Raw genomic sequence first — 12090 nt, forward strand, 5'->3', positions numbered from 1 at the left:
AGAATAAAGACTTTATAAAAACAAAAACTCTAAGTATGGAAGAAGTGAGAAAGTAAAAGAAATACATGTATGGGGATATAAAAAAAAAAAATCATTCAGTTCTTTAGCACACGGCCCAATCCCAGCAAGATCTCTCCACCTCTAATGTGTGAGAAGACTACTATCATGTCATGTAATCCTCAAGAAACACAACTAGACCAGGAATACACATCAGCCATATCCACGTGCTTCCCTGAAAGCAAGCTGGAAAGTAGAAGAGTCCCTAAGTTGGGAATCTGGGTTATTTTCTGTCCTCCATTATGAACTTTTTGGATTGCTAGCATTCACAACAATCATGTGGACTTTTCGAGCCTTAGATTCTTATTTAGAGACTGAATTAGTCTGTGTGGTTACTAATGTGAAGTCATCAAATTTGATGAAGTAATAATGGACTTTTATGCATTTCTGATATACTAATAAAGTTATATATATTTACATAGGATTACTGAGCATGAGGCTGAGCAACTCCTGATGACTAACTAAATGTTATTTAAGCACCCTTTTTGTTTTTCATTTTTCTTGAGAGGTCATTGTAGTTGGAGGAGACTTCACACACAGAGAAGAATTATTTCAAGAGACTTTATAAAAAAAATTAAAATTAAAATTAAAAATAAAAAATAAAAATAAAAAAATAAATTAAAAAAAAGAGACTTTAAAATACATTAATTTTCCTACAGAGCCTTATATGATGTATTCCAATGTAAAAAAAAAAAAAGTCCAAAAAAAGTAAACTGGCTTCAGTGATCATATTATTTATAGCAATAGCAATTCGAGTTCTGTTCTTCTGAGCTGTGTGCGTGTGTGTGTGTGTGTGTGTGTGTTACAGGATGAGAAAAGATGAGTAAGCCTGCCAGATGTCATACAACCAACTCAGTACAACTCAGTACACATTAGGCTCACTTGTTACATTTTACTCTAGATTTTTTTAGGATTATTATTTTAAAATTCAATTTTGTTATATAATCATGTGAAATATTTATATGACTCCAAAGCCACATCTATAAAAAACAAATTTGTTCCAGGAAGTCTGGCTTCTTCTCTATTCCCTCCACATACTTTCGAATTCAGTCTCAGAAAAGAAGGCAAAAGGTATGGCCTCTAGATTCACATCTTGAGTGTATGACCTTGGCCTGTGACTTACTCACTCCAAACTAATTTCATCACATCTACAATGGTGATAATAATAAAATCTACTTCAGAGGCACATTGTGAGGATTAAATAAGATCATCTGATAACAGTGGTCAGCTTTGCGGGATCTTGGTGCAGATCAACCACTAGCTTCAGGCTCTCATTTGAGGCTCAACAGAATCCTGGGGTACAGACACAGATAGGAAATGAACCTGGAGGCACCATATCACTGGATCGAGGTCATGGGGCCCATAGCCAAGACCGTAGCCCATCTTTCAATCCCAGCACTACACCACAGTACTCATTAAGATTCCAGGCTCCTTTACATTCCACACTCATCAAATACTCCCTACAGCCAGCACAAGGAAAATGAATTTTGTTCCCACCCAGGGCAACTTCAAAAGACTCACTGTATTCAGCGCATTGAGGGTAGTGTCATCCCGAGATGCTGCAACACAGCCATCTTCTGTGGAACCTCCATCACACATCCCTGCGAATGCTGCCATGCTCCTTGGAGGACAGGAAGGAAAAATATCAGCAAAGAAATTTTAACCCTCAGTTTTCAGAGTACATTTTCAGCCCAAATTCCATTACTACATGTGTGACAAGTTAGAGTGTTCAGTCCTATTTTTGCTTTTGTTTAAAAAAAATTTTTTTAGGGGAGATTGGGTGGCTTAGGAGGTTAAGCAGCCAACTCTTGGTTTTGGCTCAGGTCACGATCTCAGAGTCGTGAGAATGAACCCAGGTTCCACAGCAAGCATGGAGTCTGCTTGAGAGTCTCTCTCTCTCCCTCTGCCCCTCCCCTAACTCGTGTGCTCACACCTACCCCCTCTCAAATAAATAAAAATTTAAAAAAAAAATTTTTTTTAGGGGTGCCTAGGTAGCTCAGTCAGTTAAGTGTCTAACTCTTCATTTTAGCTCAGGTCATGATCTCAGGGCCTTGAGAGTTGGACATGGAGCCTGCTTAAAATTCTCTCTCCCTCTGCCCCTCTCTCCAGCACTCACTTGCTCTCTCAAATTAAAAAAAAAAAAAAAAAAAAAAAGTTAAGATCCTCTACAGTTCACCCTTCACTCACTCACAAAGGAAAATGTTTCATTTACTCTGGTCCAGCTGTGTTATTTCTTCCCATGCTTTACCAGTACTCAGATTAGTTTTGAGGGCATGAATAAGCTAAAACTATTTGCCACAACAGCTGGCTAGAGTACAATCTTTTGAAAGAAAGATCATAATCTTTTCGAAAGAAAAATCTTTTGAAAAAAAATTAAATTATTTGAAACTTTGCTTAATTCTTTTCATGCTATACATCAACTAACCTTAGGTGAGTTAAAAGCGGTAAGGCAGAAGAGAAAAATTCTTAGTGGCCCCATACATACTACACTGAGGCAGCCTCATCTCAGGTATGTGCCTCCACACACAGCACAGCCTACCACAGGATTAAAATCCAGTTACCAGGCCTGCCCTAGTGCACACTGCTGATACTTCAGTTAGTCCCAGAGACCACTGCAGGCTAAGGCAGGTTCTCTGCCCAGACTGTAATATGCAGGGGCAGATTTAAACTTATCTTTTATATTTTAGGCATTTGTAGGCTAGCAAGTCCTCATGTAGTAGGTAAGCCACAAAAACACCAAGGTCAGGCATCAATAAACAGCCTAAAGTAGAGATGGAGTGCGATTTTAAAATGGGCTAAATGACCCAATTACTCTATCTGTATTTCGAAGTTTTGATAATTTCATGTATGGCTTAAGATGATTCCGTTCTGAAGAGTTCTACAATCTGATGTGAGGCAAGCATTGGAAAAAACAAAGTGACTTTACCATGGTAAACTTTTTCTCTGGCATTAAAAATCAGAGTTCTGATTACAGAGGGGTATAACAAAATGTAAAGTCAGAGAATGTTCAATGTATAAATTAAATTTCAGGGGAAAGGAGAAAGTTTATTGCCTCCTAATCAATTCAGATGGCCTAATTCAGAGGGTAGAATGGGGATAATTCCTATTACCTTGCTGCTCTTAAGTACATAAGGAGGTCACAGTCATTAACTCCAGGCATCCAGACCAGTTCCTCATGTTGGGTCACAGTGTCACCATCTGGAGAAGGGAACGGTTGCAATTCAGGAAGTTTGGCCTGTAAGACAGGAATGAAAAAGTCACAATCAAGGAGCATTTAAAGAGCTGCCTCAACAGGCAGGCCCTGGGAACAGATGCAGTAGTTACTGAGCCTCTTTCTTCAGGCAGTACAGAAATAACAAAAAAAGCGTGAGTCACTGAAACCAGCCTATAGCATGTTTCAGGATCATTTCACCATAGAAGATTTCACAATGGACTGCTTAATCTCTACTTAAGGAGCAGCAAACAGTATCAAAATAAACCAGTGCCAGCATGATCCAAAAAGTGAAACAGAAATGGATGCACGTGAATAAAAGAAATTAGAAAAAAAAAAACCCAAAACCCCTTAGGACATAACCAAGTGCCTTTATAAGGGAAAATGTACATTTCCAATTTAACAAGTTTACAAAGAGACATATATAAATAATGAAATCTCACCTAAGAGTATCTGCTAAAAAACCAAATGAGCTATCCTATTAAGTTACTCTCAAGAGAGTCAATAACTACAGTATTATCATGGTAAACATAAAAAGAGACACAGAATTGGAGTTAAATTAAAAACACAGTGGAGAGATGCCTGGGTGGCTCAGTCAGTTAAGCATCTGCCTTCAGCTCGGGTCATGATCTCAGGTACTGGGATGGAGCCCCAAATCAGGGTTCCTTGCTCAGTGGGGAGTCTGCTTCTTCCTCTCACCTTCCCCCTGCTTCTACTCTTTGTCAAAGAGATAAATATAATCTTTTAAAAATTATAAAATAAATAAAAACACAGTTGAACTAAATGATGACAGCAATCAGACCAGCAGTGGCTTCAGGAGAAGCGGACTGCTTATAAAGGGACAGGAAGGAGCTTCTGGAGACAAGAGAAATGTCGCACCTTGATATGAACTATTACAGTAGATTCAACAGTCTACATAAGATATGAATAGTTCACTGTACATCAAGTATACCTCAATAAAATTTTTTAAAAAATATTTGAACAACAGTGCTTAACAACCAACAGTCTAAGTCACCTCTGGGTTAGGGCAGAGCAAGAGTCAGCAGGTACTAATGACCAGCACAACCATCAGAGACTTATAAAGTCAACCATCTACAAAATACACATTTCCTATTGTCTCAGATGACAAACACAGACACATCAGTCGAATATTTTAAATTAAGAGCTATAGTTAAAAAGCTCCAATGTCCAGAGAAACTGCAAAAAGATTGAATGAAACAAGGAAGAGGATAAGGCAGCACTATCCAACAGAAATAAAATGAGAGCTACATATTTGATTTTAAACATTCTATTATCCATATGAAACAAAACATTACCTCCTAGTTTGGACTGGCCACATTTCAAGTGCTCACAGCCACCTGTGGCAGAGGCTCCTGTCCTGGGCACACAAATATGAGGTGCTAAGGAGTGAAGAGAACCAGGGTATAATGGAGAGAGGGCTGCCCTGCCCAGGGAAAGCAACCAAGCAGGAATGAGAACCAATACTTGTATATCCCCTGATTTATTTCCAAAGTCCAGAAATTTTGATATTTTATGAGAGCTAGCACTTAAATGTTTAAAACAATTTTGTGGCAAAACGCAACATTAACAGACCATGTGGCTTCAGGGCTACCAGTCTGCCTCACAGGAAGTTTCTGAGACCTCTAAATGTTTATCAAGCATTGACCTTCTCCAAACAAGGACGCTCCTCTTTAATTTACTACTGGTTTTTATAACATTTAATTGGGTGCCTCAATGAGTTCTGCTTAAGACATGGAGAGCACACTGGAATAAAATTTAAAACACAACAGATATTCACATCAAAAGGCATTTTAAAAATTTATTTTATTTTTTATTTTTTAAAAAGATCTTATTTATTTATTCATGAGAAACACAGAGAGAGAGAGGCAGAGACACAGGCAGAGGGAGAAGCAGGCTCCATGCAGGGAGCCTTCATGGGACTCAATCCCAGGTCTCCAGGATCACACACCAGGCTGCAGGCAGCACTAAACTGCTGTGCCAACAGGGCTGCCCCAAAAGGCATTTTTTCTTACATCTTTAGCAAGTTCTGCTTCCCCAGCACCAAGTATGGTACCTGGCACAGTAGCTCTCCAATGACACCATTTCCCATCTATCAAAATGATATAAATCCCAAAGTGTGACCATATACAAAGGCTGTGGTATTAGTACTTGCATGAGCTGCTAGCACAAATGCAAAAATAGTACGATCTCTACAGAGGGGCATTTGGTTATGTCCTACCCTTTCCATGTGCACGTGCCCTTTATGGCAGCCTTTCCCTTTCTGGGAATATATTCCAAAGACATGTTGGCAGAAATATAAAAATCTGTATATGCAAGATTCACTGCAGCATTACTTATAATAGCACATGATTGGAAGCAACCTAAATGTCCAACAATAGGAACTGGAAGAATAAACTGTTCCATTCCCGCAATGGAGTTCTGAGAAGTGGCAGAAGGAAACAAGGAGGCACGCTACATAAATGCTATGGGGGGAACGGCAGGATACGTTGCTAAAAGATAAAAGAAAGCTGATAAAAGTGTATATATCATGCTACCACTTATCTAAGAACAGAGGGTTGGGAATAAAAAGAAATAAATCCAAACCTTAAGTTTAAAAAACAAAAACAACAATTATCCATCATTAAGAGAAAAAACATGCGGAGGGAACAGAGGTAGCAGACTTTCTGAGCACCATTCTTCCTTTATATGTTTGACTTTGGAGCTATGTGACTAACTTTGAATAATTATATTGGAATCTTTGAAAATGGGATTTGAGACATGGGGAAAACATACAGATATAAAGGAAATAAAGATAGGATTAAACATAAAACCCAGATACAAATTTGAATTGGAATTAGAAGTATTAGAAAGAATCTAAAATATATTTTATCTTCAAAAAAAGGGGGAGGCATATTTCTTGATCTGTTCTCTGAAAAGGCCTAGGAATAGTAACCAACCCAGTAACAATGAACACCCCAGCACCCAGTCAAGAAATGTCACTTCCCAATAAAACAAAAAGGGCTCCTATGAGAAAAGTTTAATTCTAGATCGAGGGCAGGGAATATATAAGATGAGACATTAAAATCATGTGATACCAGTTAAGAGAACCCATCTAAAACCCCTGGGGTCCAACCAGTCAAAAGGGCACAGAAGACAGAAGGAAAGAGGCATCCTACTAGCCCAAGATGGATAATTTAATCATCAGTAAGAATAAGGACAACTGGTTAGCAGATAACAAATAGTTTAAAGTCCACTGGTAACTGCTGGGAGATGTTGGGAAACCAAGCTAGTAATTTTGAAAACTGGTGAACAGAAGGAAGGAATTGGGCATTTATCATCTTGCCTTTCCTATGTGATTCTGGTAATCAAATAGCTGGTGTAAAGGGAAAGCTTCATTTACTCACCTAATAAATGAAGGAATGACAGAATTAGAGTATCACCGTTTTAAAGGGTGGATCCAGTAAGCCATGGCTGTAAATCAGCACTACAAGGACATATATACATACATCCATTTATACAAAGACATATATACACAGCATACCTAGGCCAGGGGCAGAGGACTAACCTAGGAAGATATTAAACTTCTAGATTTAACTACTAATTTTCAAGATACGCCAAGGACCAGGGAACAAGTCTAAAGACAAATAAAGATGCAATCAGCCAAATTCAGACAATGGGAAACCTTACTGGACAAAACACTCACCTTCAATACATACACTGAGAGAAGGGGAAAATTAAGAACAATATACAAATGAAGAGAGATTTAAGAGACTTATCAACCAAATGCAATGTATGGCTCTTATTTAGATTCCAATTTGAACTATTAAAAAAAAAAGAGAGATGTATGGGGAAATCTGGACCGAGGGGGTACTCAAGAAAATGCTAATTTTTATTAGGTGTTACATATTGTGATTTTGTTTTTTGAAAGAGCTCTTATCTTTGGGATATTTACAAGTAAAATGGTAGATTTGTGATTCATTTCAAAATAATGGTTGGAGAGGTGTGAAGGAAAATACAGAAGTTTGACCATACTTGGTATGTGTGAAAGCAGAGTAATACAGATAAGGGGATTTACTTTACTATTTCTTGACTTTTAGATATGTTAATGTTGTACCTAATTTTAAAAAGTTAAAATTTGGGCAGCCTGGGTGGCTCAGTGGTTTAGTGCCACCTTCAGCCCAGGGTCTGATCCTGGGATCGAGTCCCAATTTGGCCTCCCTGCATGGAGCCTGCTTCTCCCTCTGCCTGTGTCTCTGCCTCTCTCTCTCTCTCTCTCTCTGTGTCTCTCATGAATAGATAAAATAAAATCTTAAAAAAAATAGTTAAAATTTTAATAAGGAAAATATTGCCAATGCATTTAAAGTCCTGTTATGTTTAGTGCTCCAAAACATTTTTTTTAAAATAAAGCCTAATAAATATATTTAAAACCTGATATAAAATAAGTGAAAGTATACAATAATCTAAGCATAGTAAATCTGTTCCTTTCCAAGATTTTAAGCATCTTTTACCTAAGAACCCCTTTTTTTTATTATGGCAAGGCAAAAAAAAAAAAGTAAAGTAAAACTTTAGTACTAAGATCTCAGGATACTAGAGACTCAAAACGGAAGAAAGAAATGGGTGGAAAACTACAGTGCAAGATGGCAGAGCAGTGCCAGGTGAGTACTGGATTCCCTGGTTAAGCTGTAACTCCTAAGCTTGCAGGCACAGAAAATAGTCGGTGGTAGTCAGATCCACCTACCAGGCCACATGAAGGCAAGGGTATACTTGAGCAAGGCAGGCATTAAGAGGAGTGTCCTCTTGCAACTTCTTTTTGCCTGTCTCAGTTATAATCCTAGTTCTGTGATGAAATGTGCCTTCTAGAAAATAGATGCCTCTGATGGTTTCTGTGTTTTGATTTTAATATTCCTTCACTTCTTAATTTCCTTCTCATTACAAAGTTCAAATGGGTTGTTAAAAATATAAATGGCGAACAAGAAATGCTCAAAATCCAGACAGAAAAATGAACAACTAAAGACTACTAAAACTTCTATATCCTTACGGTTGCCTATCTCTCGCATCCGTACTATGTGATGGCCACATAGCTCACTCTCAGCCTCCATTCCAACTGAAATGACAGCCCATGCCAATCATGCTAAACTCACTTTTCTTACAGCTTAAAAATGGACAATGATTCAATCTGTGGCAATGAGATACAGGAGAATGCTCCTTGCTCTTAAGGGGAAAAGAAGGGTGATCCTTTCTTCTTCTCAACATCTGCTATATCTCATTCACTGGAAGATCCACTATTATTTTAGTGCATTTAGAAAGGAAAAATGCTGCCAATTAAATTATGCTCACACTCTAGAATGTACAATGAAGTCTGATATCAGAACTAATAAAATGTGAAGGAAAGTAGCACATCTTAGAATCAGTAGAATTCAGCTACTGCCTAAGAAAGAAGGCAGCCCTAGGAGATAGCTGGGCAGCAAGAGAATTATACAGAAGCTGAACACAGCCCTGGCTGGTCCTGTCTGACCAGGATGTGATACTACATGAGACCATCAACAACTATGGGCAGCCAGAGTTTTCTGGTCCTGCCTGTCAAAGTGTCCTGATATATAGATATGGGGGTGGGGGTCGGGGGTGGAACGCCAAACAGGACATTAGGGGTCCTAGTAAACTGAATCGAACGAAAGGTCACAGGTCATGGCATAATAAGCTGCTGTCTGACACAGAGCCAAAGGATCCTGAAGCTCTTCTGAAGTTTTTAAAAAGTTACAATGCAAATATATAGGACCAAACGTACACGAATGAATGAATGAATGAATGTGTAAACAAAATGTGGTAGCCTTTAAAAGAAATTAAATTCTGGTATGTGGGGCACCTGGGTGGCTCAGTGGTTGAGTGTCTGCCTTTGGCTTAGGTTGTAATCCCAAGGTCCTGGGATTAAGTCCTACTGCAGGCTCCCCACGGGGAGCCTGCTTCTCCCTCTGCCTATGTCTCTGCCTCTCTCTCTCTGTGTCTCTCATGAATAAATTTTAAAAATCTTTAAAAAAAATTAAATTCTGGTATGTGATACAACATGGCTGCACCCTGAAGGTTTCATGTAAGTAAAACAGGTCAGACAGTAGTACAAATACTGTGCAAATCCACTGATAGGAAAAACCTAGGTGAGTCAGATTCACGGAGACAACGTCTCAGGGGTGGCCACGGGCTTGAGGAGTTAGTGTTTACTGGGGACAGAGCTTCAGTCTGGGAAGGTAAAAAAAGTTCTGGGGGTGGGTGGGGTGATGTTGTGTTGCACAACAATACAAATGTACTTAGAGCCACTGTACACTTTAAAAATGTTTAGAAAAAAAATGTTAGAATGGTAAATTTTACATTATGTGTATCTTACCACAATTTTTAAAAAGTATGCAGTGATCAGGAAAAAAAAATGTGCATTCATATTAAATTCCCTAAAGCATAACGATTCTCAGTTGCTGCTCCACAGACTAAAGGGCTAGCAGCATAATAAGAAATCAAACCCTATTAGAGAAGCGACTAAAATTTGCTTTACCTGATGGCTAGGACCAACACGAATTTCCCCCTGGGTGCTGTTCAGCCTCCTGTCATGAAAAGAGCAGATTAGGTTAGCACCATATAGTTCTGGCATAAACATTCACACATTTTTTTTCAAGGCATATAATTCACTTGAAATAAATGAGGGATAACACAGGAAGAATTTTTCCCACTATTTCTACTGTTGTCCTATACATGTACCCTACTCCAAAACCCCATACACATCTCTAAAATCTCTTTCTTCTAAAATCTCCTGCCTGCAGCTTCCTGTCATGAGTACCCATACCACAGTTCCTTCACACCTCAGAGATATACATTCTTACAGCACAATCCCAGTAGAGGTTTCTTCTTTTCAAAACATTTCATGTGTCTGACTATAAACCTTATTAAAAGATACACAAGAGAACTATAGTTCCTAGTGCACACACACTAGGTCATTCATTGATTCAATAAATATTTATTAAGTACCTACTATACGCTCACAACTGTCCAAGGTGTTGGGGATAAAGCAATCAGAAATACAATGTCCCTGCCTTACCAGAACTTAAATTCTTATCTGGGTATAAAACAAAGAAACAAGTAGTAGGTCAGATATAAAAGTGCCAAAGAATTAAGGAAATGGTGAACAATGAAATATTTTCACGGTTCTTTATACAGGATAGTCAGAAAAGGCCTTTTACGTTTTTTAGGGGGAGGGGGAGGGACAAAGGGAGAAGGAGAAGGATCACAAGCAGAGTCCACACCAAGTTCAGAACCCAATGACGGGCTCCATCTCACGACCCCAAGACCATGACCTGAGCTGAAATCAAGAGTCAGATGCTTAATCGACTGAGTTACCCAGGCATGCCCCAGAAAAGGCCTTCTTAACAAAGCAAAAAAGGCAGAGATGAAAAAGATGTGTGAGAATGAACCCAGGAGGTCTAGGAGGTGGAAGACTTTGTCTCATTTCTATGTCATTCCTACTGCACCTGCAAAGCTTACCCTCTCTTTGCTTCAAATCCTAGCTATCCAGGTTCCTTTTAGAAGCCACTGTATCTGTAAAGCCTTTCCTGATCTCCTTCCCATTTTACCCCACAATTCCCCAAAGTATAGACTGCCTTCCTTTTTCACTCCTTCACAAAACGCTCATTGACAGTCTGTTCTGTCCCAGGTCCTGCACAGGGTACTCATTGGGTATACGCTGATGCATAAAGAAAGTCACTGCCCTGAATGACTTTCCTGGCTCCCAATTACCCTCAGCTCTATTCCCAACCCCCAATTACCCTCAGCTCTGAGTCATGACTAACTGTGGGCGATCTCAGGACACCATTTCCATGCCCAGAGACATGTCTGTGGTGTTGTACAACCACCTTTGCATTTCCAGGAGAGCCAGGGATGAGAGCTGCAGGTGGTGACAGGTGCTGCGGAGCAGAACACAGTAGCAAAGGCCCAAAGAGGCTGCACGGTCTTGTGTTTGCCCTCCCACAGAGTTGATAATCCCACCATGATGTGTAAAGTTGTTAAAATTAATTCTGAAAAATGATTATTTCCTTCAGGTCTAATGCTTTCTTCTTTCGACCCAACAATTTCGCTCACAAAGAGTCTTATTTGGGGAAAGTGGGGAGTAGACACAACAAAGGAAGTGAAAAGACTAACAGAAAGTAAGGGTGTGTGGCCCACTTCCTAAGGAGCTTCTATTCCAATGATCCAGGGAGGTAGCATCTATCCCTAAAATACCAGGACAGGTCCAATCACTACACTGGTAAGCATAAAACATCTCAGGATAAACAGAATACAAAAATGCCAAAGGAAGTGATCAAAGTTAAGCAGACTTCACAGGGAGACAACAGTGCCTGCAGTGGTTAATATTCAAAGAAACCTCTGAAGGGGACCACATCAGCAAGGCAGAACAGAGGTCTTCCCAAGGGGGAATAAAAACCTGCAGAGGCGGGACATGGTGGGAGAAAAGCTTGCATAAATATTGTCTTTAACATACAAGGCACCTTTGTTTCCTCAGTAGGGGAATGGCATGTTGAAAAACAAGCCAGAAGATAGACTGTTCTAGTAGGTTCATGTAGGAATGTCACACTGTTTTAGGAGGTCTGAGAAGAATCAAACAGGCCAGGAGGTGATTTTAATCATGAGTGCTTTAAGACAAGCATGCAGTCAGTGTTACCATTTCTCTTCGAACTCGCCCCTTTCTGTTTCATAAGTAGCTAAGAGCAAAACTAGCTGCCAAAAGCTCTCCCCTATATTTCTAAATACTTTCCAAATGCTCACCTGCCTACAAGCAGGTCTAGCCA

The 12090-nt window shown here is 39.3% G+C and overlaps 1 protein-coding gene across 13 annotated transcripts in view; it reads right to left on the reverse strand.

Moving 5' to 3' along the window:
- RERE (arginine-glutamic acid dipeptide repeats) overlaps nt 1-12090 on the reverse strand; it is a 403339-nt gene that overhangs the window by 111385 nt on the left and 279864 nt on the right. For all 13 annotated transcript variants that reach the window (XM_026005078.2, XM_072731205.1, XM_072731211.1 and 10 more), the window contains 3 exons: nt 9807-9855; nt 3168-3292; nt 1579-1678 (listed from right to left, as the gene is read on the reverse strand). In XM_026005078.2, the coding sequence (XP_025860863.1) occupies nt 1579-1678; nt 3168-3292; nt 9807-9855 (274 nt within the window). The remainder of the gene's footprint in view (nt 1-1578; nt 1679-3167; nt 3293-9806; nt 9856-12090) is intronic.

The sequence above is a fragment of the Vulpes vulpes genome, chromosome 12 (assembly GCF_048418805.1).
Source record: "Vulpes vulpes isolate BD-2025 chromosome 12, VulVul3, whole genome shotgun sequence".
Classification (NCBI taxonomy): Eukaryota; Metazoa; Chordata; class Mammalia; order Carnivora; family Canidae; genus Vulpes; species Vulpes vulpes.